Genomic DNA, 27,538 nt, shown 5'->3' on the forward strand with positions numbered 1-27,538 from the left:
AGAAGGAGTTTAAAATCAATCATAACATGTTTTAACTGTTTTTGTTTTGTTTAGAGGAGAACAATAGGATTTGGGCTAGGCATCTGTTAAAAATCAAGTATATACAGTGCCTTGCGAAAGTATTCGGCCCCCTTGAACTTTTCAACCTTTTGCCACATTTCAGGCTTCAAACATAAAGATATTAATTTTTTATTTTATGTGAAGAATCACCAACAAGTGGGACACAATTGTGAAGTGGAACGAAATCTATTGGATTTTTGAAACTTTTTTAACTAATAAAAAAATGAAAAGTGGGGCGTGCAAAATTATTCGGCCCCCTTGCGTTAATACTTTGTAGAGCCACTTTTTGCTGCGATTACAGCTGCAAGTCGCTTGGGGTATGTCTCTATCAGTTTTGCACATCGAGAGACTGAAATTCTTGCCCATTCTTCCTTGCAAAACAGCTCGAGCTCAGTGAGGTTGGATGGAGAGCGTTTGTGAACAGCAGTTTTCAGCTCTTTCCACAGATTCTCGATTGGATTCAGGTCTGGACTTTGACTTGGCCATTCAAACACCTGGATACGTTTATTTCTGAACCATTCCTTTGTAGATTTTGCTGTATGTTTGGGATCATTGTCTTGTTGGAAGATAAATCTCCGTCCCAGTTTCAGGTCTTTTGCAAACTCCAACAGGTTTTCATCCAGAATGGTCCTGTATTTGGCTGCATCCATCTTCCCCTCAATTTTAACCATCTTCCCTGTCCCTGCTGAAGAAAAGCAGGCCCAAACCATGATGCTGCCACCACCATGTTTGACAGTGGGGATGGTGTGTTGAGGGTGATGAGCTGTGTTGCTTTTACGCCAAACATATCGTTTTGCATTGTGGCCAAAAAGCTCGATTTTGGTTTCATCTGACCAGAGCACCTTCTTCCACATGTTTGGGGTGTCTCCCAGGTGGCTTGTGGCAAACTTTAGACGAGACTTTTTATGGATATCTTTGAGAAATGGCTTTCTTCTTGCCACTCTTCCATAAAGGCCAGATTTGTGCAGTGTAAGACTGATTGTTGTCCTATGGACAGACTCTCCCACCTCAGCTGTAGTTCTCTGCAGTTCATCCAGAGTGATCATGGGCCTCTTGGCTGCATCTCTGATCAGTCTTCTCCTTGTCTGAGCTGAAAGTTTAGAGGGACGGCCAGGTCTTGGTAGATTTGCAGTGGTCTGATACTCCTTCAATTTCAAGATGATCGCTTGCACAGTGCTCCTTGGGATGTTTGAAGCTTGGGAAATCTTTTTGTATCCAAATCCGGCTTTAAACTTCTCCACAACAGTATTACGGACCTGCCTGGTGTGTTCCTTGGTCTTCATGATGCTCTCTGCGCTTTCAACAGAACCTTGAGACTATCACAGAGCGGGTGCATTTATACAGAGACTTGATTACACACAGGTGGATTCTATTTATCGCCATCAGTCATTTAGGACAACATTGGATCATTCAGAGATCCTCGCTGAACTTCTGGAGTGAGTTTGCTGCACTGAAAGTAAAGGGGCCGAATACTTTTGCACGCCCCACTTTTCATTTTTTTATTAGTTAAAAAAGTTTCAAAAATCCAATAGATTTCGTTCCACTTCACAATTGTGTCCCACTTGTTGGTGATTCTTCACATAAAATAAAAAATGTATATCTTTATGTTTGAAGCCTGAAATGTGGCAAAAGGTTGAAAAGTTCAAGGGGGCCGAATACTTTCGCAAGGCACTGTAAATGAATCCTGAACTTCGTTTAGTCATACAAAAAATCTGGGTGTTACAGGTTACTATAGACCTCCTGTTCCTGCAGCCACCTTAACCTTTTATCAGTTAATTGCTCCTTATTTGAGCTGGGTATATTATACTGGGAGATTTACAGCAAACTGAGACATAAGAGCCTATTCATATAGTCAATAGTCACATTAAAATTAAGCCTACGTGACTGCAGTATGTCACAAAATAAGTTCACATTGGATGATACAGTATCATAACAAATACTACTGACAAGTAGAGGTTGATTTTATTTTGTAAGGAGTGATCATTGTTTCATAGGTGTTTGAAACAACTTGAAAGATAATTCTTCACCCTAAGTTTTTTTTAATAGGCATCAATATATTTTAATGAACGGGCTTTTCTACATATTTTTATAAAGTTTTAGTTAACATGTTAACACACATGTATGACATATGAGGTTTAGAGTCTGTCAGTATGCGTTCTTTCCTGACCCTGTGCAGACAACACAATCCAGGGTAGAGTGAGGAAACACTGGGAAAAAGGCATGCAGGATACGGGAATGAAAACAGGATGGGCATGTCCATGAAGTGCTGGTGGTCGGGGGTGGTGTGGCCGAGGCAAACAATCCAGGGATGAGTCAAAAGAGAAATCCAAAACAGAGCAAAAGTCCAAGGCTAGGCGATCCATCCGAGACAAACTATTTAAAAAAACAGAACCGGGTTGAAACTGGCAGGGGAAACGGGAACGGGAACAGGAACAGAAACTTAAAACTTATCGGGGCCAGGCCCATCCAGGTCCCAGGCTCGCTTGATGTGGGAACCAATGCAGAGCCCGGAATATCGTCAGCGGCTGGCTTCTAAGGGGGAACTAAAAAGGGGCAGGAACAGGGAACAGTTGCGGGAGATGAAACTAACAAGGAAAGCATGGAGTGCCCTTAAGAGGAAAGGTTGCGATCATGAAAGAGTCAAACATTACAATAGCCCATGGTTGAGCCTTGTGCTTTCAGTTTTAGCCAAGCAAAAGAGTACTATTTGATGAACGTAGGACCTTTAAGAATCCCACAGATTCGAATCTGGTAAATTAGAAATTAAAGCACCCAAACCCATTAGTTCAAAATGTGATAGGATCCACAACCTCAATTCACAAACTTAATTTTTGACATTCTTGAACGTGATAAAATACTAAAAAGAAAAAAATATTTTTTTTTCATTTAACAGTTTTAGTTATTCATGAAACATTTGACTGGTTAACTCATTCAATGAAAATTTCTTAAATCTTGGTTATGTTTGATAGGTTGATGCTTAACTATGTTTATTTGGTCTGGTGCTTTCCTTTTCTGGTGGTGAGTTCCTTTACATCTAGTAACTGAATCAAGAGTACTAGTAAGCTTTGTAAAATTAATAATGTCCATAATGATAGTGAACTATTTTTTAAAAACTTATCTACTCATCTCATATAATCTCCTCTGACCCACTTATTTAATCTCTTTAATACAGCCATCCATTTTATAACTGCTTTATCCAAGGTTGCAGAGCCAATCCTGACAAGCAACAGGTTCTTTCAGGACACACACAGACACAAACCTACTACTTTGTCTTTTGAAGGAAACCAAAGCACCTGGATGAAACCCACATGAATACAGGGAGAACATACAAACTGTACACAGATAGCATACTAGGCATTGAACCAAAGACCCCAGCGCTACAAGGCAGCAATGCTAAGCACTGCGCTATCCAGTCTGTTCCTCATTTTCCTCCAAAAGCACTAAAATTCCAGCAGACTTGAAGCCTACCTTGTTCTGCTTCTGTCCAAGAAAGTAGGGCTGATAAGTTAGATCCTGACTGCTGTTGACCTACAGTACAGTATATCAATTTTATTTTACTTTTAAGATCATAGAATGATAACAAACAATTAAGTTTATCTTACAATAGTGTAAAACATGTATAAGAATGATTTCTAACCTCTTCCACTTCCTAAAGAAGCACAATGTGATAGGAGGATATTTTATCCTGGGCCTTTTTCTAACTATATTACTATTGCTAAGGCACTAGGCAATTCTCATTCTCACAGATTCATACCTCTACAACAATGAACCACACGCTGCTAATCCATATACAGCGCCCTCCAGTTATTGGCATCCTTGATAAAGATGAGCAAAAAAGGTTATGAAAAAATGTTTGTGTTATTTATCAGCTTGATCTTACACTGAAAATAGGAGAGAAATCTAACTTCAGTTAGGTGAAATTATTCAAAGGAAAAAAATCCTTTTAAAAAAATAAACATTTTTCTCTAAAACACAGGTACATTTAAGACAGCACTGATGCTCGGTTGCAAAAAAAAATTTACAATTTTGTACAATCAGTTTAAGGTTGGTTTACATTGGAATCACAGAGGCAACAAAAATTTGATATATCATTAGTGCTCAACTAATGATACCAATTAGAATTAGTTTATATCAGATTTTAATCTATCTGATGACAATGTCAACAGGTAAAATTATAAAAAGTGCCTCATTCCTTGTGACCATCTTTGTTGTTAAAATCTTTATCTTTGGTTATCACTTGCATTGGTTATCAAATGTAGCACACATCTGTTACCCCAAGGCATGATCTCAGTTGGATCCTGTACTAAAGCGTCATTTATTTTTATCAACTTTTGTTAAAACAAAAAAACATAAAAACAATGCCTCTGGTTACTGGATGGTTTATTCAAAAGGTTTTTCAAAAAGCATGATTGCTTTTTTGTTGGTAGCAAGATGAGTGAAAAAACAACTACAGAAACTCTTGAAGGACTACAAATACCTCTTGTTACAATTCAATAAATCAGTTAACATGACTGACATACTGTAGCCCAGCTGATTGTTTAAGTGCACATTGTTTATTAGGCGTTGATAAGATAGGGTATTCTCATCCATTCACACTTTAAAGAAAGTAAAGGTGGTGAGGATATGTACAACTAATTCACAATGTATTAGCTGGGGAAAAAAAACACAGTCATCAAAATAGTTTCTTTCATAACTGATTGTGCAACTGTTATGCTTTGTGCAAATATGGGTGCTGTTGGGCTTTGCAGTAATAATTTCCCAATTTCATCTCTTTAAAAAAAATTGCCACTATATATTCCACCAGCGAATTTAATTGTTAAAGATGGGTTTCTCCCACGTGAGGAAAATTGTCAAAATTGTAAAATTGATTTGAGAAAGAGGCCTTCAGCACTATGTGTTTAAATCCGTATTCAAGCACATTGAACCTGCCAAGAGTGAAATATCTCCCCAGGCTGATGTGAGGTGGTTAAGTGAAGTAAGGGTGCTACAAAGAATTCTAGATATATTGCTTAAAATTGTCATCTTTCTAAAATTAGGAATGAGCTCTGCAGTGAGTTGTCAGAAAATGTGTGGTGGCAAGACTTCAGCTTCCTTACGGCATATCATTAAATATGATCTGTGAACTGCAGGGAAAGGACAGAAACTTTTCACATACTGTACTCTTTAGACAGTACTGTGGATGCATTCAGACTGATGATGGATTTATAGTGATTAAGGGATCGGAAAAAAATAGTGAAAAAATCAAAGAAAAAGAGTTGCAACCCGAAATACGTACACACCTGGACAAATTAACTGTGGAATCTGGAAATTCATTCCTTGAGTAGACATCTGTGGGTTGGCTACTAAATTCCATCTGGTGTTCGATTTACAAATCACTGAAGCTGATACTGAAATAATTACTGTGCAAGAATTATAAAGAGATGAAAGGTAAATCAATGGACCCACTTCTATAATTCTGTGTTTTAAAGGTGAAAGCTTACTTTAGTTCCACATTCCTTGGTGACACAGCATTCTCTCAAACGATAGTCAAAGTACTGTATAGCACATGATTCACAGTTACCCATCTAACCAATAGCAGCCGTAACTTGTTAGATTTCAAGGCACTGACAGTTATTGTATAGCCATGAGTTACACACACACACACATATATACTGTTCACATTAAAATTGACAATTTATTTTACATTCATGGGGTAGATCTTGGCTTGTATTTAAATTCAAAATGTTTTCTACACATACACTACTTCAGATGTTTATCCTGCTTGTCTTGGGCAACAATAATATGGTTGATTGAACTTATTAAACAGGACCTCCCATGAGCAGCTACAAACTTTAGAAAAATCATTGAATGTCATGTAATGGCCAAGGTTAAATGGGACTCATTCTGTTCAGCTAAAGAATAAAAATGATTTACAACCCAGAAACAAAAGATAAAAAATATTAAAAGATTTTCTTCAAAGGCATTGCTTTTTTGGAAATATGAGACAAGTGCGAGAAAAGTACAAAACTAATAAAGAAACTTCAACAAAATCACACTGTCAACAGATAGACCCTTTTTTAACAAACCAACTAAGTTTAATAAGGCAGTCACATGTAAGGATGTAGCCTCTCCCCAATCACACAGACGTGATCAATTATGTCCCAGACTAAAGCAATTATTCCACCCTAGTCCAGTCCTGCTAATTGACGTGTACCATAATACCCATTTCCACTTTAACATTCCCATACTCAGAAATACAGATGGGTGAATGCACACCTCTTTAAAACAGTGACATGGCTCCCTAACCCTTCATCAACAGGTTTCACAAGGAAAAGTCAACAGCCTGAGGTGAATCATGTGAGGGATACATAAAGTTGAACACATACAGTTGAACACACTGCAGACTAAGCTGAAGATTTTTCTGCTTGACTCTTGCACATGTTAACACTTACACATCCTGTTATGCTCTATTGTTATTTTAACTGCTATTTTATTGTTGTCTTCTGAGTAACATCGGTTAAGCCTTTTGGCCAGGTTTTCATTCTAAATTAATCTTTCTCAGCTGATTTGTCCTGTCACATAGAACAGTATAACTCTTTTTATTTTGCTGCTATACAAAGTAATATTGACATTTTTCATTTAAATTTGCAAATGCACTGCTCATAAATGTGAGAACTAGCGTTTATGTAGTGTGGTAAAAAAAAGTAAATTCTCGCCCATTCAAGCTGGATTTGTTTAAAAATGAGAATTACAATTAGTGGATATTTTTATTTCCTCCTAATTAGGTAATGCCAAATTGTTTATTACCTTGGATATACTGCTTGTAGCAGCCTAAGGCTGCTTAGTGCTTTTCTATGAAATGTGCATTTTCATACTATGAGACTTACAGCACTTAAGCAGAGTTAGTGCTCAATTAGAGGAGTAATGCAGATCTCACTCATAATACTACAAGTTCATAGGCACCCAACAAGTCCAGGGGATGCTATTACACAGCAAGCTGAAAATCAATGTCTGAAACCCACCCCAACCCCCCGACTTCTTGCCTCTAAAATGTCAAAAGTCAAATTATTTGAAGGTGGGTGGGTCAGAGGCTTCAGCAAAGATTTCCCTTTCTCTCAAAATGTGTGGTTTTGAGATTCGTAGCTGCTAACCAAGACGTACAGTACACAGTTTACAATTTAAATTCAGGTGGTGTGATGAAAACTCCTAATAGATAAGCACTTTCTAAAGATTTTGTCCATAATGCAAATGTGCAATTTCTTCTATCTTTCCTGGTACAATAAAAAGTGCTAGCAGTAAAGATTTAAAAATAATGTTAGAAATCTTAGCATTCTTTTATTAAGTTGAGAATAACTAAGCCGTAATCACGGGGGTCTGAATGCAGAAAAATGGCCAGGGAGATAAACTTACTACTGTACTCAGCTGCAACTGTGATGACCAGGCTCCAGAGCCAAGGAGAAAAGCCTAAATACCTACCTCAATCCAATGACTGCAAAAACTGTGAGAGAATGGTTACAGGTGTTGTGTGAGTGACTGAGACGCTGAAAGTTCTGGGGAGATAGGCAAGCAGGGGGGAAAAGAGGAGGCATACCATCTCCTGCAGTCTACTATCCTGAGATGGTATTTGAGTCTTGCATGCCTGAAACTTTGATACTTGCACTAGGACTTTGTGTGCAGGCTTGGCAGATGTGACTAAGGCATAGGACGCCGCAGTACAAAACTTATACTTGGGTGCAAGACCAAGATCTGAGACTGGACTGAGCTCCATGCTGTAAACCAACTCCAGATGGGTAAGTTCAGCTGGGGCCAGCTGTTATTGCAAGCAGGTAGTGTAATGTGTAATGTTCCCAGAATCTGAAGACTTATTATAACTGGTTTACATTACTCTCTGAACACAGGCACATGGACAATTGTAGCTCCCACATGGAGAAATAAGAGAAAATAGGAGCTTAGTTTAAATAGGAGGAGGTTTCCCACTTTTGCGGCAGCCAAGGAAAAGATTGAAAAGATTGGCTAATATGCTTGCCTCTCGTCTGCCTTAATCTAGCATTCTGTTCTGTGCTTTTATTTCTACAGTAAATCTTTTGACCACAAGCATGCTTATGGTCACAACAGGATTCACAGACATTTAACATTATAATAACGTGTGGCATCAAATTGGAGCTCTACAAATTAAAACTTACTTATTTAATATTCTGCTAGAAATTCTTGAACGGTTTGTCTTTTTTAGATATATATTTCTTTGTTGGGTGTCCTGAATATTTTAGCGTCCTGCTGTTTTACTGGCTCTTCAATGAAAACTACATTCTAATCTGCTTGAAATGTCTTTATACTGTATGTTTTTTTTCCAGCATTGTAAAGAAAATGTATAAAAGAAGATCCTACAGAACCTCATTTATATTGTTGGTATATAACTTTAGTAGTTCATGTGGGTACTGTAGCAGCATCAGCATGCGTAGGATGCAAAGGAACAAGTAATAGGTTTATTCACTCACACCTGAAGAAGGCTCCATGGCCAAAACGTTGTGTTTTCTTTCTTCTCTTTTCAGCATGGAATAAACCTATTACTTTAGTAGTTTTTTTCAGCAGAGATCAATTGAACAAGTGTGTAGTGGGGAACTGACTAATTTGAGTAATTTACTGAAGGACAAAATTCTCTCTTAACATAATGCCTGTAATATATCAGTCTCAAAGGATACTTCATGTCTCATGAAAAACATAAAGTGTCTTATTTATATTATTAGTTGAAGCTGCTCTAATGTCATTTATCACTTTGTATTTAAGTATTTTTCTTACAAGAATATTTTCTTGAACAGGAAAGTTGGTTTTCATGCATGCATTTACTCAGATTCCATTAAAGTTCATAAAACAGTTCATTGACATATGAAAACATGGGAGAATAAGAAATAAATCAAAAGAAGGACATGCAAAGTTCACTAAGGGAAAATAACACTCACCTATGCTCTGGCAGGACAGCTCCATGGAGTCTGAGGAACAGTCACTAAAGTCCTCTAGTGAAGAAACATCATTGTCCTCAATCTGGAGCCTAAAATAATTAAGTCAATAATACTAGTTCTGTCTTAGTTATGTACACAGTTCCTATACAGAATTCTTATCCTGTGTTCAACAAGAGATCTTTTTGTGATCTTACTGTATAGTACAGTATGTCACTATCAAAACATTTATTCTCTGTGTGTTTTTTCTTAATTTAACCTTTTTAGTTTATTTAATATTTTAATTAAATATAAAGGAAAGATTCTGATCATTATAATTACATAAGTTAGAGTTTTACATACTGTATAACTTTTTGAGGTAGGTTTACTAGATTTTTAAACAACTTAGCTCAAGAGGTGTGGTAGTCTAGAGCTACTGTATATACTGTAGTTGTCAAAGATGATTCCCTACTCACTTCAACAAACAACTGGAAGAGATTCCCAGATCAATAAGCTACTAGTACCCTAGGTGTGGTTAGGTGTGGACAATCCCCTGGGTTGTTCAAATCTATACCCTCTTAGTATCTGGTTATATTATGATGTCAAGTTAATATATACGTACAGCATATTAAAATGTATGCAGTATAATATCTATGTTATAATATATTGAGTATCTCAATCTCTTCTGTTCTAGAATAAAATGATTCAGTTCCCTCAATCTATTCATACTACTGCCACCTGAAATCAGGAATCATTTCTGTTGCTCTTCTATATCTGTAATATCTTTTAGATGATATGGTGATTCAAAAGTGAACACAGGATTCTGAATGAGGTCTTACAAGTACTGTACATTTGAGATCTTAAGCATAACTTCCCTGGATTTAAATTCCACACTTTTTACTATATACTTGAGCATTTTCCTTTTTGCAGAATTCTATCAATTCATTAGAAAACACCCTTACTTTCTTAAATCCATGTTGTCTGTCTCTTAAACTCTCAGTGTTTTCCAAGTATTTAGTTAGCTCCATCTACTGTACAGTATCATTTAAGAAATGTAGGACAATCTACCAATCTTCTTCTTTTAAGTAGAGTTTAAGTATTCTAGCTACGTGTCTATGAATAACATCTCTGATAATGTTCCTTGACATATGGCCTTGAACTTGTTTTTCTTGTAGAAACAGGAATTATTCAAATTATTTACTGCGTAATAAATGAGAATAAGAGAAAAAATACAGCTTTCCTCTCTAGCCATGTCAAGGCACTCTTCCAAAGCCAGTCCAATGATTCATTCAGTGAGCCTAATTCTTTTAGCCATCAGAGCAGATTAATGACACTGAGATGGCAGGAAACCAGGTGTTTGCACAAATACAGTTTAATTTATACTATCTCTATCAAAATAAAAGGAGGCAAGCAATTGATGTAGAGAAACAGAAGAGAGTCTGAAGTAAAAGAGAAATCAAGAGACAGTACAGAAGCATTAAAGGGGAACTCCAGTCCCATTTCCTCAGACCAGTTATTAAATCTCGGTAATAAAATAAATTAATTGATGGTATAGAAATATTTTACCAATTCCAAATCAAGCACAAAATCATGAACTTTGTGAAAGTACTCTAAGTCACCATGTTGTTGCAAACCCCTGGTCTTGCCATGGGAGTGAGCAAGAGCGAGAGCTCCCACAAATTGCAACGTGAAGCGGCCCTTCTTGCTCACTAGTCACTGTAATGACTAATGTGATATATGAGTGAATAAGTATAGGCTGTGCAATAGACATTTCACCATAGATGTTAAAATGTGATCTGCATGCAGAGTTAACAAATAAGTAGTATTTATTAGCAAAACCATTTGGAAATCCAGAGCAGTATTACTATTGGTTTACCTGTAAAAGAGATGTATTTACAAACTTGCTTTGTTACAATTTAATAAGCCAGCTTCACTTCACTGTTTTTGTTGCCTCTTTCTGAATTGCAGAAAAGCTGTGTGGTATGGAACTTTTGTCTGTTTTGTGATGTAAAATGGAGGTTTTACAAGTTACTGTATACATTTTACTTTTATTGTGGTATGAAATGCATGAATCAATGCTGATTCTTTCGAAGGACAAAATATAAAAATAGTGTTTCAGTTCCTCTTTAAGAGTAGCAATAAAGAGGGAAACCACTGAAAGAAAGAAGAGAAAATGTGTGAAACATATGTTCCTAAGGATTTTGAAGTGCCTTCAGTAATGGAGATGCAGAATTACTACTGTCTATAGACAGACTTATGAAAAACACATGGATATGACAGCCCATTAGGGACAAAGATATGAGTAAATTCCATAAATTCCATAAACTCATAACACTTCAAAAGCAGGCACATTATGCTACAGTATATATAAGCCAGATGAGATGCATTTAGTGTCTGACTAGGGTCTTACTACTGCTTGCTCAAGTGACCACTTGTAAACATGCACAGGTGACCCACAAATGGCTTTTGAAGGCAGTCTCAATGTCTGAAAAAATAGAAAAAAAATAGGAAATAGAAAGCTGAGCACTTACCTGTACCTGAAAGGTGCCACTGCAGCCATATTGACTTGTGATGGCTGGTTCCCTTTGGGTAACATTATAGCACTGTCTCCCTGAACACTCACTGAAGGGGATACAGGTTGCTCTTGTTTAGTCGGAGAAGAGTCTTCTGGAGTGCCCATTTCTTCATCAGAGAAACTCCCCAACCCACCAGGGACGCTGAAATCTAGATGGCCTTTATCTGTCCTAATGCTGTTTGTTCTAGTAGGAGCTAAATTGGGCAGCGAATTGTCATTGCTGAATGTGGCAGGCACCCTCTCTTTGGCTGTGCATGGGGAAAGAGCACTGTCTTCCCTGGTGCAGCTTTTGTTCTCTCGCAAATCCTCATTGGCATTTTGACTAAATCCTGAATTGCCCTGTTGTGTGACTTTGTTTCTGTTCTGCTTCTGATCCCTGAAAGCATCAAAAGCTAGGGAGCTCTTGTTGACGTCCAATGTGTCTTTTGACCTGGGGGCCTCCTTTCTTGAGATCCGAGGGCTGCTGAATGCAGATCTCGTCCCATTGTCTCTTTCAAAAGCATAGGAAGCCTTAGATGAGCTACAAGCTCTGGACATGCCAGTGTTCTGGAACAGAAGCTGATTCCTTTCCCAGGATCTGAGAGTACTTCCTCTTAGCAATTCTTTGGAGGATGTTGTACCCTTGGCACTCACTGGCAACTGTTTCATTTGCCTTGTCCCTCCAGTCCCTTGGTTTTTGTCCACCGGCTTGGATGAGGTAATTAAGCTCCGAGGCAGAGGAATTCCTGAGCCCTGCTGTGTCCTTGGAGCAATCTTTAGGTTGACGCTTCCACTCATGGTTGCGGACTTCAGGTCCTGGCAAGATGTTTCTAAAGGAGACATTCAGAAAACTCATGTCCAAGTGCATTTGTTTTAGAAAAACAGAATCAGAAAGTATATCCATAACTTTACTTGAGTCTCTCACACAAAAATAATACCAAAAACAACTGATTCTGCAAAAAAATACAATTTTAGTTATGTTTACTTTTCATGAAACTCAAAGCACAGATGTACAGTATTTTAATTTTATTTATGCAAATAATTTAAGCACAAGGAATGATTTTTGAAATCTTTTCTCACTTTAATGAAATAATCACAAACATAAAGACATTCATAACAGAAAATAAATAATGGACAAAAATACATGAGAAGACACCCTGAAAATATTTACATTTGTCTCTCGAGTGTGCTACCAAACACAGTTTCGGTGTTAAACACCCTTCCATATCAAAGCATTTAACTCTTGGAGGATTCCAGAGATTTTGCAGGGGAGCAGGAACAAGATGACGTCTGTTAGTGGTCACCACAATCAGCTCTAATCATGTTGCAGTTAAAAAGTTTAAACTCAAACACATCACTTAAGTCAAGCTTGGCTGCTGTGAGCACAAATGTTTTAACACTGTCACCCTTACGAATTAATATGAGGAAATATAAAGTTTTTTTAATCTTTAATCTTTGCATAATGGATATATTTTGTTCCAATCATTAAAGTCCTTCAAGGAGAATAGAACATTTCAAAATGAAATTACCTAATTTTTCAAAAAAGAGATACATTTTTACGAAAAGCTTATTTCCCTTCCATTTGACCCATTATTATTGAAAAGGCTTAGAGCTTTTTTGAATGGAAATTTCAGCAAAATGTTCATGTAACCTTATACAGTATGTCACCGTAAATGATTGTCTTACTCACCGCTTGAATGTTAGATATGACTGTGGATTGACAGTATTTGTCAAAGGACATGTGATAAACAGTTAAATATACAAGATCTAACATTATAATAAAAAATTGATTGTCTTATAAATCACCTGTCTGCAGCCTTCTAAATCTGATAGACAAGATTAGCTTTATGGCCTTAGCAAACTTTTCCTAAATATGTTGGTTCATCAAAGAAATACAGGATGATGTTACTAGGAAAAAACATCAGGCAATCAATTGAAATATTATTTTATCATCTGCAGTTATAGCAAAGATAAGACAAAAGTTTTATCCCTTATTCAGGCATTTCAAATTACATTAAAGGTAATGAAAATTTCTATATGAAGTGACAGACCCCTGAGTTTGGCATAACCAGGCATTACACAAGCTTAGGTAACCGCAGGCAGATCTCAAACCATCTTTAAAAGTGGGGATATAAATAGGATTTTCCGCTTTGCATTAGTGTTGGGGGTAATCTGTAATGTCTCATACTAGTCTTGTGTTAGGGGGCACATGTTACCCTGTGATTGAAATGTCAAACAGAGATTTCATGAAGATTAATTTGGGCATTATGGCTATTTAACAATAGTAGCTTTTGGGGAAAAGCACAGAAGTGGAATGCGTGGGATTTAGATAGTTGAGAAGGTTGTTGGCAGGGCCGCAGTGCTAAAGAAGTGGATTAAGAAACAACAATTGGAACAATGTTCCACATAAATGGCTAGATGGGCTGAAAGGCCTTCTCTTGTTTGCAGCTGTTCTCAATGTGTCAAATAATCTACTTTTCAGGTTAATCTAGTTTCTATTTAATAAATTGTCAGGACACCTTAAATTAGAGTACTTCTTGAATGTAAATCTTATATTTAATACAATATACTTGTATATCCCATATATCACATGGATTATTTCCACAGAAACATGGAAATGCCAGCATCACCCCAGTAATTAGGAGGTAACCAGATTAGACATATCCAGTTCCATTCTCCTTAAGAATACCTCAACTGCAGCATCTTAAAAAAATAAAATATTTTCAAATTAAAATACCTTCAGACATTTCCATATCTTACTGGGGGAATAAATAAATATTCATATCTGAACAAAAAACTTGCTCCTTAGAAATAGTGTTGGGTTGTTGTGGGAGGAAGGAGGAATAAAGTTCAAAATTTATATTTGAAAAATTCCATAAACTTGAGTGAAATATATACAGTGTGAAACACATTAATGTAAATCATTTTTAAAATTCTAGAATTGTAACAATGCTTCTTTGCTACACTCTTGATGACACATGAGGAACTATAGTATAGCATAGTGAGTTCAAATGTAGATTACTGTAAGACAAAACATCATAATACTATCACAGATGTCAGAAGGGATGAACCATGGGATGACAGGAGAGCGAAAAGACCCTATGCGTAGCGACGAGACGGGGTTAGCCCGGGCTCAGCTGTTCAGGAAATGCCGTATAGAAACATATACTCAGGTAGCGGATGTGGGGCGACCCATGTGCTAGGCGGGTTACAGGACATCTGAACGTCAATGCTGAGCGAAGGCAGAATGAAAGACCCGGAAATATATAGCCCCAGAGAGAGAGAAACACCGGAAGGACAGCAAAGAACCGGAAATGAGAGATAGGACAGAAAAGAAGCAATTACTAGTTTTCATTGGAAAATAAAAAATAAATACATTTCTAACATATCAATTGAAGGACTTATCATCCATTAAGATAGATAACAATACATTCAGCAAGTTCTGAGAAAAACATATCCTCACTGTGTCTGCTGATTTGTTTCACATTAAGGTTCGTTTCTTGAGTGTCACAAGAATCATACAGTACATGATGTTCTAACACTATTTCAAATCACTCCTGATTTTTTTCTTTAGACTAGAAAGCCTTTTTAGGACCTAATAAGGACTTCAACCCTGTCAGTATAATACATGTTTAACATAGCATGTGAGTGAAGACATGGTAAAAACTGACATTCTTTTTTATTACTCTCCACCAAAGGAGGGTACCTCTTACTGTGGATTGTATCATGTTGTGATGCTGTACTACACCAGGCCTTTTTTGTTGTGCAAGTCAATGGAAGACTGAGTCAATCACTGTGACTCTTCCATGCAACACCATTTGTTTTCAGAATGAAGTTGTCTTTGGCTATACACAACGTTCTCAATCAAGAGAGGAATTGCACTGAATAGATATTATAATTAGAAATGTACAAACGTGCACTCCTAACAGTCATACCATACTACTGCATGTTCAAAGAAATCATTTTTTAAAGGAGCTAATTAATTTGCTTATCATTGCTTTCTCTGACTTAATGATATGTAAAGATGTATATGTTTATTTCAGAAAAACACAAATCTTTTAGATTTTTTTAATTGGTGTCAGGATAGAAAACATAATGCTGACACTTTTTTAGAAGGATTTTATTCAGTGCATTCTAACCTTTTGTATTCAGAGGTACGTGTCCTTGCAGAACAAAAATAAGTTGAACAAAGTGATCAGGATTGACGGCAAAATAACTGGCACATTCTTGGATTTAATAACATGTCTAATGGAGCAACATCTTTATTAATCTCTCACGTAAAATCTTAGATGACCTGTCTCATCCACTCTAACATAGAATATATTCTCCTTCAGAGAAGGTACCACATCCACACCCCCTTCTTCAACTTCTTCTTCAATTTATTTTAATAGGCCCCTCTTAATATATTGTATTCATACACATATTTACTGTACAGCACAGAACTGTCAACATTGATTTTATAAAACCACAAGTAAAAATAAAAAAATTGGATTAAAAGAGATTTTGAAGTTTTAAAATCACTTCAAAACAGTGAGTTCACAGGAAACATTCACAGCTTCTTTATGTGATGAGTAGAAACAATATAACATATTTAATCATTTAGCAGCTTTTATGCGTAGATTATGCCCAGGTTTGGTTACACTCTTTGAAGTCTCTGGGCTTAATAAGTATAAATTACTCCAACCATAGAAAGGATAGCTCTCACCATGATGAAGCTCACTTGACCACCTAAATTTGACTCATGGTGTGTTGTAGATGGAAGGTAAATTGGTTTAGGATTGCTTTTAAGAACGATCACTGATTGTATTTTTTCAGTAAGTGTAGTTTTCTTATTATGAGTTAAACTCTCTAAAATATTGTCTGGGCAGAACATGAGAGTACTTCGTAAAGAAAGTGAATAAAATAACTGAAAACTGTCCCTGTTTAGTGACCCAGTGGTTCAAAATTGAAATTTTGGAGTTCGGGTTAAATGTTATACTATATTTAATCTGTTTTAATAACTTCTTGTTAATCTTATCAATCATTAGTGGAAATCACTATATACGGATTTACTGATACTGACTCTATGCATGACTATGTTCCAGAGTCTTAGAATTGTATTACTCTCTTGGCTACTCTATAGCCTTTCTTTTGTTTCCTGTATAACATGCAGTATTTACCTTATTCCATGTAAATATGTAATGCTTTGTTTTGTTTAGTCTGTGACATGCAAATTTCATCAATTTCCCTACTGGATTAATAAAGTAATATCTATCTATACAGTGAAAAGTTCACAGTATGTGTCAGTAGCATGCTTGGGTGTACTCCTATGTTGTTATCATATGGTGCCTACATCATTTATTCAGTAGACAACTTTGATGACCTTGGCTATTCACGGGAAAGTAGCTGTCCTGTCTGCCCATCCACTGTTCCTCCCGTGTGATGTCAGGCCAAGGACAGAAGGTCCAGCTGGTACAGTGGGGATCTCCTCTACAACCATAGCCAAATGAAATGTGAATTCTCACTCTTCCCTTTCTCTGTTGTTCCTTCAGTAGCATTTTTATATTCTATCTATATTTATATTCATATGTGTGATACGATTTTTCTGTGTACTGTTCTGTTCTAGTTTGTTCTTTGTGTGTCCGGACTGTGAGTAACTCTTGTATTGTATTGTATGTATTGTACTATTATTATATAATTCGTTACACTGTGTCTGTGTTGTCTGTGTGAAGCTGCTGTTGCACTGCAATTTCCTTCACGGGATCAATAAAGTATCTATCTATCTTTATCTCACTCAGTAATTATTTCTTATTTTAAGATTGACTTTACTACAGATGACACTATCATTTAGTTACCATCACCAGCGCTATGCTCATTTCTCGCTTTTATTTGTGGGCTCTTGCTCAGCTTCCTGTCTGCCATAGATTCTGCGTCTGGGATTTTCAACTGGGAGTGTGGAGTTTGGAAATGTTTTTTAAATAAAATTCCACCATCAAAAATATTTTTATTTTAGATGAGGCTAAGTTTGGAATTGCCACTATCAAAGATTGGCTACATGAAACTCCATGTAAAGAAGAAAAAGAAGCACCAACACTTTGCTAAGAATCAGGAAGCTCAGGTAGCACTGTGGCATTTCATGTGGGAATGTTATTAAATGAAGAATACTCAAATGTAATTAGAAAGAAGTGTGTAGCCACTCAGAAGATGTGTAAAGATCTCTTTATTTTCCATATACAATTTCTTGTATTAGGAATTTGTCTTTTCACATACCCCAACTTGCTCAGATGAGACACACAGACAGGGAGAGAAACTTGGGGTCAGACCACAGGGTCAACCATTTACACAGTACCCCTGGGGTTAAGGACCTTGCTCAGGGGCCCAACAGTGTAGTAGGATTCCTCCTCCAACGACGGGATACAAACTGGCAATCTCCCAGCCACAGGCGCAGATCCTTAGCCACAGAGCCACCCCAGTGCCCCAGGAGCACTCAGAGAATGAAAAAAATAGCAAGCCTCCTCACAGTAAGGGACAGTCAGAGGAGTTATGTGAGAAAACACATACTATAAAACTGTGCTAATGGATGGAGGGCATCAAGGGGGAAACTGGAGCAGTGTGGTAGGTAAAAGAGTCTTAGGAGCTAACAGATAGAATATGGCAGAATTCCAGGATACAAGTTTTTTTCTGAAGATGCAAGTTTACGTTGAAGATTTTCAACTGATTTAATGTTATCTCCTAAATCACTTGTCTCACAGCCTGTGGTGGGAAGATGCACATCCTTTTCTACCAGGTTGTCTCCTGGTTGCCAGGTTGCTAAACAGTAGCCATGGCCATTTGCATAATGATGCATGTTGTTACTAAATGTCCTTTTATATGATAATAAAACAGGAAGTCTGTTTCCATTGTACTTCCAAAGAGCAGGAACATTAATATTAACTTTTTTATTTTTTTATTTGAACAATGTTTAAAGGTGTGAAAAAAGCTAATATTTTCCTGGAGTTGATTTAAATATTTATGACAAATTGTCATTGTCACTACCATTGCTAAGGCAATTAGTATGACATATATGACTTTACTATATGCACTGCTATTTCAATTACAGTATAACAGTTTTGGAATTGTTTTTAAGCAAGACATTATCCAAACCATAATATATCTATTAGATTTTTCGTATTTTATTGGATTTATACATACATCTGTGGAGGCACAATTCATAAACAACAAGGTTTGCATTGATTGCTATGTACTGTAGTGGCAGTTGGTGACCTCTGACACTACATAGGTGCAAAGAGGGTGGACATTAATGCATTGAAGGAGAATCTTAATCTATGTGAGCAATAAGATTATAAAGAATACAATTTATTCTCTCATGTCTTTTAAAAACTCAGTAAAAAATCAGTAATTAAAAAAAAAGATTTTCTAAACTACTTAGCAACTGCCCCTTCATCAGAGGTAAAAAGGCAGGCACAGCAAAACTGTAGAAATGTCATGCTGTGTCATACAGTGGGTCAGAAGGGTGATGTTACAATAGACTTACAGGTTTGGAAGGATGGAAGGAAGTTATTCTGACTTCTCCCTCCACCTGCATTCCCCTTTCTCTGAGGTTTGATTATTTCTGTTTTTTTCCTGTATTGCAAAAAAAGCTATAATTATTATTAATAATAATAAACTTTATTTTATATAGCACCTTTAAAGGTGGCTTCTCACAGTGCTTTACAGATAGACAACAACAATAAAAAATACATAACATATGAATAATGACAATACACATTTAAAGGAGACAGTAGATGGTAGTACTAAATACAGTAGGAGCATAGGGGGTAAAGAACAGAACCAGTTAAGTAAAGGCTCTTCTAAAGAAGAAGTTTAGAGTTTAGAGAAGGTGACTTTCTGATATCCTTGGGGATAAAGTTTCAGAGCTTTGGGGCATAACAGGAGAAGGCCCTGTCACCCACAGAGTGAAGACAGGCTTGGGGGACAGATAGGAGACCAGAAAAGCAAAGGTTGCGAGGTGATGAATAGAGCGATAGTAGCTCAGACAGGAACTGAGGTGCCAAGCCATGCAGAGCCTTATAGGTGAGCATTAGGATTTTGAAGTTGACACAAAACTTGATAGGAAGCCAGTACAGGGACTCCAGGATAGGACTAACATTATCACTTGCACTAGACCTGGTCAGGATTCTGCCTGCCGAATTTTTTCAATGTGGATTTAGAAATCCCAGCAAGTAGAGTGTTACAGTAGTCAATTTGGGAGAAGAAAAATGTGTTGATCAGCTTTTCAGCCACAGTGAAAACATGGGGCGTAGTCTAACGATATTTCTGAGGTGAAAGAAAGATGTTTTGACAATGTGCTGCACACGTGTGTTGAATGTCAAGCCTGAATCAAATACTGTATCACCCCCACATTTTTCAATTTAAACTGAAGTTCAAGTACAGTGCCACGCACAGATAGGGTTACAGGATTGGCTTTACAGAGTTGATGGGCGGTACCAATAAGCATGACTTCAGTCTTGTCACAGTTTAGATTAAGGAAAGTTTGAATCATCAATGTTTTTATGTCAGAGATGCAATTAGAAAGAATAAAGACAGCCACATTGGTGTCAGGTTTGGTATGGATGTCGATGTGAGTATTGTCAGCATAGAAATGATAGTTGAGGACATGTGATCTTAAAAGCTGACCAAGTGGAAGCATGTACAGTAAATGCTGTATTGAACCCTGAGGAACACCAGACTTAACCAATTTCAGTCCTAAATCTGCCAAGAGAGACAAAGTTACAGCGACAGGTAAGACTCAGTGATCTACTTCACAGGTCTTTGTTTCCAGTCCACTGGAATGCACAGGGCTTCATGGGACTAGACAGTGTTTTATGGCTGTAGACAAAGCTTAAATGGACTTCACAGGGGTGTTCAGACTTGGTGTGTGCTTGTCTACAACCTATTCTTTCCATCTTTTCCATCTATCCCTTATACCACTCTCGCATGTGACTACCTGTCTTCTGTCTCCCTCTATCTTGCATTTTATAATCTACCACAATAAACAAATTGAAATAAATTACATTTACAAGAAATCATTTAAAGTGGTAATGCCAGTTAATATCATCATCTACTGTATGTAAGAAGTCTATTTTGTTTTCTGGTTAACCAACAAGAAAAAAAATAAGTCTATGTCTGCACATTTTTACTATAATAAAGTTTTGATCTTATTCAACTTTAAACAGCCTACAGATTAACAACATTCAAATTAGCAGATGAATCTTTGAACATATTGAAAATATTTGCTACAGATAAATACTTCAGCTCCTGATTAGAAGTATATGTACTTGAAACATAAAGTCAGCCCTTCACTCCTGTGTTGCAAAATGCTTAATAATATCCCAGCAAAGGTTATAATCCAAGGCATTTTAATGTTTTTCAGATTTCAGTCTGAACGCTAGGCAAGACCAACAACACAGGCAGTTAGCAGTACTATTCCCTGATAACTACTGTACCCTTTCATATCAGCAGTAAATCATTGTTTCTCTGTCCAATCTTTTCAGTTCTTGTTAATTTTGATTGAGTGAAGATCTTGCCTCTATTTTAATTTGTCCTCTGTCTCTGAAATCCATAAATAATCTTCAACAGTTGGTCTACAGCACAATCATCTGTTCCCCCAGCCATGGCAGCATGCCTCTTGACAATAATCACATTTATTAAAATAAATACAGAACTACTATATGCCTTTGCCTAATCACTAACATGTCTAACTTTATAAATCATCACAATCCAGTGTCTTTCCCATTCTTTGTTCATGCAATAATGAAAGAGAAAATGGGCCCCAGAGGAACAAGAAAGCCACTGTGTCACTTGCTTAAAAATATGTTTTATCCGTAACAAACCATCTTCAGCCTCTCATGGGGGATGGAGCCTGTATGAAGTATATGGGTAGGTAACAGACTGGAGGAATAAAAAGGCTTTGCCTCTCCTACCTTGGAAAATATTGTGGCAAATTCTCTTGACTATCTTATCATTGAACACTGGGTGTTGTCATGTAGCATTGTCGCCCATTTTCAGTCAGCTGCTGAACTTGCGGTTAAGGACTAGGTGTTTAGAGGGCACAGCAGAGCTGTATCCCAGCAGGGGCAGGGTAGAAATCTATTCACATAAAAAATCCAAGATACAATTTGTATCCTAAAGATTCCAGTAAAGGTAAAAAATCTTCTACTGTAGCCTTTGGATTTAAGTTTACCTCCTAAATCAGATCTCACAGCCTGTGGTAGGAAGATAAACATCCCCTTCCTAACAGTGTTGCTTTTTTAACAGTAGCCTTATATTTCTTCACACCTCACACCTGAAGAAGGCTCCACGGCCGAAACGTTGTGTTCTCTTTCTTCTTTTTTTCAGCATGGAATAAGCCTATTACTTGTTCCTTTGCAGCCTACGCATGCTGACGCAGCTACCCACCTGAACTTATATTTCTTAATATCGAATACTTTATTTCTCAAGTTTTTTATTGTTTTTTAAAATAAACAAAACCCAAAGCTCTTACTACAAACACAAGTACAAGTCACAGAAATCAAGCACCTTTTCATATAGACAACATGAGGACTTATTAGCATTATGCAGGAGGAAGCCCCACTTTCCCAAGTTAAAACACACACATTTAGCCAAGTGGCCATTGAAAGATTACCTCAACTTGCACTTTTCATGCAGCAAAATGGCCAGCCAGCTAATATATTAGTACTTCCTTGGACCTTGGCACATTGTAGGACTGAATGAATATCTTAACATCTACTGTCTGGCTTCAAAATGCATAAAACAACACTAGGAAAAAAAAAACAATGACCCTCTTTGCAGACTTTTATCTGTATTCTGGAATAGTAGACCAGGGAGTTTTGCATAATGTTTACTAGGCTGTGATAGCAGACTAGGGATGAATACTAACATGGAGAGGAGAGTGAAAATTTCAACTTTAGTTTATTTTGCACAGACATAAATATCCCGTCTAAGCTGATTTCTACTGCTCAATGCAATTAAAGATACTGTACCTGTTTTTTTTACCAATTTCTGATGCAGTATTCTCTTACCTTAATTTAATAATTTTATATTAAAAGTCTCCAGTATTTAGTTCATTTTAATAACCAGTTTGGACAGCTAATCCCAGAAGCCATATCACCCTACAACTGAAGCTAAGCAGGTATGAGCCTGGTCAGTACCTGGATGGGAGACCTCCTGGGAAAAACTAAGGTTGCTACTGGAAGAGGTATTAGTGGGGCCAGCAGGGGGTGCTCACCCTGTGGTCCATGTGGGTCCTAATGCCCCAGTATAGTGACTAGGACACTATACTGTAAAAAGGGTCTGTCCTTTGGATGAAATATAAAACAGAGGTCCTAACTCTCTGTGGTCATTAAAAATCTCTTGAAAAGAGTAGTGGTGTAACCCTGGTGTCCTGGCCAAATTTCCCATTGGCCCTTACCAGTCATGGCCTCCTAATAATCCTTCATTACTCTGCTCTCCTCCCCACTGATAGCTTTCCTACAGTACAGAAGCAATCTATTAGTTTTTCAACATATACTGTACACTTGTATGGCACTATTCACTATTCACTGACTAGAACTCATTCAATCCAGCAGTTAAAGTCTAGTTGGAAGGGAATTTATCTTTAATCAATAGCCAAAGCCCAACATTAGCCAAATGCAACGTGTTCAAAACGACATACAGTACACTGTAGAACTAGAAAAGTATTCCGGTAAAATGAAGCTAATCCAGCAGGTTTTTAGTGCCTATTGGAGGATTAATGCAGCCCCAGACAAAAAGTACACCTCATGTAATAGCTTGATTCACAAAAAATGCCACAGTGTCGCAATGTTCAAGGTCCAATGAGGTCCCCCCAGTCAAGTTCATTCCTCTTGCAATGTTTGGCCAGATCTGTGCTACTCATTAGGAGTTCCTGGTCACAGTCAATAGTAGCAATCAGCAGGTGGAGTTCCTTCCTCAGATTTCACTGGAGCCTTTTAAAGTGTTACCTGTGCAGGACCTGATTTTCATTGACTGCATGGTCAAATAAGAATTATTGCAAGCTACTGAAATGTACGTATTTTCTAACCACTTCATCCAGTTCAGGGTCACAGGGAACCTGTAGCCCATCCCAGCAAGCAACAGGTGAAAGGCAGGGTATGCCTTCGTCGGGGCGCCAGTTCATCACAGGGCACACACAGACACAGATAAACACACTCCTACTACGGTCAGTGTTCCTAGAAGCCAGATAACATACCAGCATGTTTTGGACTATGGAAGGAAACTAGAGCACATGGAGAAAACCCATGTGAACACAGGGACATGATACAAACTCCATGTAGATGAAGTAGCAACCCATGTGTGATATTGATCTCAGAGGCATCATCTGATATCCTTGAAATAAAAACCTACTAGGATCCAAAATAGATGGGCCAACTGATCTTCTGTTGTTTAATAGCTTTCCTATGTTCCTATGTAAATTATAAAAGACAAAAAAAGGGTCAAAACTTGCTCAAGTGGGAAAAACTATACCTTTGTTGAAACATTCAGTGCCATCTTTCTTGTGATGAAAAGTTTAAACAAAAGATTCAAGATGAATCTAATTCTCACATCATAAAAGCTTATTTATCCACACAAGATACTTACAACATACAGTATGGTTGTAGTAGCCCCCAGATGATTAAGCTTTTGAACTAAGGCAGAAACACACCAACCCTGCAACCTAGAAAAGAAAAAAAGTAAAGATAGAAATGTTTCAGAAGAGGGATCTGAATGACCTGTCCCTGTATGGAGAATCCCACAGTGTTTTAATGCCATCCCATAAGGTGAAATAAAATTCAGTGTAATGAAAAGTTAATCCTCTTTATTTTTTTTCAGTCTATTTTTTGTGTATGCTGAAATAAACAATTCTTAGTTATTCATCAATGGGCAGGCTGATACACAATGCTTGATTTCTAGTTTTGTGACCAATCTTATTGTTTTTTGAAGTTTAGAACACATACTGAACAACATGATACAACATGATACAAATAAAACACAAATACAAATCCTGGATGTATTTCCTAGATGTAATTCCTAGATGTAATTTTCACCCATCCCTCAAATATACAGTTAACATTTCTTCAGCTACTCTTCTGTTTCTAGGTATCAACTTCTCCATTAACTACCCCCAACTCTCTACTTCGGTCTATTACAAACCCATGGATTCACATAGCTATCTCCTGTATAGCTCATTTCACCACAAACACACTAAAAACTCTCCCTTTTCACAGTTCCTTCGGTTACGACGATTATGCAGCGACGACAATGATTTCCAGAAGCCCTCAAAATGTACTCCTTTTTCACCATCAGAGGATACCCTAGCAGTGTTATTGACAGGGCCCTTGCCCGAGCCAAAAACACCCCTCAGACCATCAACTCAATCAGGAACTCCCGTCGTAACAACCACATTCCTTTGGTGCTTCCTATCCCCAGGACTATTAACGACAACTTTTCCATCCTACAGGATGATCCCTCCATTGGGGCCCTCTTTTCTGACTGCCCCATCATCTCATATCGCTGACCTCCTAATCTGCGTAACCTTGTTAACAGCTCCCTTGACCATCCACACCAGGCACTTTCCCTTGCAACAGAGCTTGCTGTATCCACCTGCAAGTACACATCTAACACCACACTCATTCAAGGCCCCTCAGCACAATTCTGGATCACCCAGATGGCATCTTGTGCCTCCAGCAACCTTATTTACTGGTCTTTTGCAGTAAATGCCCAGCCATCTACATTGGAGAAACAGGAAGGAGACTTGAAGACGCTTCAGAGAACATGTTAGGGCAGTGAAGATTAAAGATCTTTCCAAGCCCATTGTTTCTCATTTCACCTCTGATGGTCATGACCACTCTAATTTCTCTGTCTGTGTCCTCAAAGATGGTTTTCTGAACTCATACATCAGAAAGACTACAGAAACCAAAATTATCCTGCAGCTAGGATCACACCTTCCCCCTTCTCATAACGACAGACTACTTTTCTTCTAAATTTTCTCCATTCATTGAAGGTTTAATTTCACACCTCTCTACAGCTATTCTGACTTCACACCTCTTGATCTGCCTCTCTTTCTGTCCCCTGCTCCCACCTCTCGCTCCTCCTCTCTCCCAGGCTTTGTTCTCCCGCTACACTACCTTTGCTTACTGCCTTGTCTTTCTCACACCTGAAGAAGGCTCCACAGCCAAAACATTGTATTTTCTTTCTTCTTTTTTTCAGCATGGAATAAACCTATTACTTCTTCCTCCATATTCCAAACATATTTTAGTATAATTTTGAAAAATTGGCACTGGTTATAATTCAACCAATCATTTTCGGCTGTGACACTGACCTTCACTTGGATCAACTTTGACAAAAACTTCCAAAGAAATATTGAGTTGGAAATGTCATATCTTGAGTTGTCTGGATCATTTATCTTGCTGTTTATCATCTTGAAGTAGGATCAAGCCAGCATCTTAATGAGTAAAATCTACATGATTTAAAATAGTGGCTTTTTGTTTAGGCTGTTAGTAGCTCATGTCATGCAGCTATAATCTCCAGTTTTTTAACTTCATATAAATATGTTTCCACTTAATGTACAGTATATGTTTGTTTTGGGCTTGGCAATTTATTAAGTTCAATACTTATTTATTAAGTTCAGGAGGTACTTTAAGGTTTGTGAGCCATTATGTTGAGCATGTCTTTACTGTCACGCCCTCTGCAGCCAGAGGGCGCTCCTTCTCTGTCTTGTCCCTAGTTTCCGGTCTGCTGTCCTTCCTGTCCCTCTCTTTCCCTTGGGCTATATATTTCCGGGTCTTGCACTCTCTCCTGGCTCAGCATTGACGTTCGGATGTCCTGAGACCCGCCTAGCACCAGGGCGCCCCACGTCTGCTCCCTGAGGGCATAGGTTTCTATACGGCATTCCTGAACTCTTTGCACTAATGAGCCCGGCCTTTTTCCCGTCTCGCCGCTACGCATATAGGTCTTTTTCCGCCATTTGCCCAGTCTGTGGTATTTTTCCCCGGGGTTTTTGTGTTTTTTTTCTTGTTTTTTGCCTTTTGTTTTGATTTTTCTTCTTCCTGGTTTCCCCTCCTTTTTGGTCCCCCCTGCTCTCTGTGTCTCGGAAGTTTGGTTCCTACCTGTTTTTGGTTCCTGTTTTTTTTTTTGGTTTGTCTCCCTGGTCTTTCCCAGGTTTTTGTCTGTTGTGTTTGTGCTTGTGTACTTTTTTGTTTAAAGTCTCCGGAGCTCTTCTCTACCCCCCCTTCCTCCACCCAATAAAGGTTTATACCCCGGAGGAAGGGGTAGCTCTCAGCCGTGGATTCCCGGAGGTTTCCTTTCAGTTAAATGAGCTTTTTCCTCCCCCCAGTGCTGTGCAGCTTATTTATTTGTATGGGCGTCGGGAGCCGCCCATGAAGGGGGGGGTACTGTCACGCCCTCTGCAGCCAGAGGGCGCTCCTTCTCTGTCCTGTTCCTAGTTTCCGGTCTGCTGTCCTTCCTGTCCCTCTCTTTCCCTTGGGCTATATATTTCCGGGTCTTGCACTCTGTCCTGGCTCAGCATTGACGTTCGGATGTCCTGAGACCCGCCTAGCACCAGGGCGCCCCACGTCCGCTCCCTGAGGGCATAGGTTTCTATACGGCATTCCTGAAATCTTTGCACTAATGAGCCCGGGCCTTTTTCCCGTCTCGCCGCTATGCATATGGGTCTTTTTCCGCTCTCCTGCTCCCCACGGTTAGTCCCTTTGGACATTTACCCTTGTAGTACCAGAATTGTTTGAGGATTATGATTTCACATTTCACTGTTTTCATGTCATTAGGGTATGGCTTAATTTATTTATTTAGCCTTTATCTACTTTAGATATAAATTACTTTCAGACATATGTGCTGTATACTGAGCTTCAAAAGAAACTTATCACTTATAACAGCCACGAATTCACAAAGCTAACAGGAAAATGCAAGTGCACTAAGTTTCTACTGAACATATATACAGTAGGTAAAAGTAACATTGCTGGTGTGGCGTGGTACCAAATTA

At 37.9% G+C, this 27,538-nt stretch overlaps 1 protein-coding gene across 6 annotated transcripts in view; it reads right to left on the reverse strand.

Moving 5' to 3' along the window:
* The window catches only part of nav1a (neuron navigator 1a), a 257,501-nt gene that overhangs the window by 225,910 nt on the left and 4,053 nt on the right, over positions 1-27,538 (reverse strand). For 5 of the 6 annotated variants that reach the window (XM_015342167.2, XM_015342163.2, XM_069190243.1 and 2 more), the window contains exons 3-5: positions 24,142-24,217; positions 11,504-12,356; positions 8,997-9,085 (exon numbers count right to left, since the gene is read on the reverse strand). In XM_015342167.2, the coding sequence (XP_015197653.2) occupies positions 8,997-9,085; positions 11,504-12,324 (910 nt within the window). In that variant the 5' untranslated portion in view covers positions 12,325-12,356; positions 24,142-24,217. Of the gene's footprint in view, positions 1-8,996; positions 9,086-11,503; positions 12,357-19,039; positions 19,123-24,141; positions 24,218-27,538 lie in introns of those variants that run through there. The other variant, XM_015342169.2, reaches the window with a different exon arrangement.

Source organism: Lepisosteus oculatus, chromosome 5, assembly GCF_040954835.1.
Source record: "Lepisosteus oculatus isolate fLepOcu1 chromosome 5, fLepOcu1.hap2, whole genome shotgun sequence".
Classification (NCBI taxonomy): domain Eukaryota; kingdom Metazoa; phylum Chordata; class Actinopteri; order Semionotiformes; family Lepisosteidae; genus Lepisosteus; species Lepisosteus oculatus.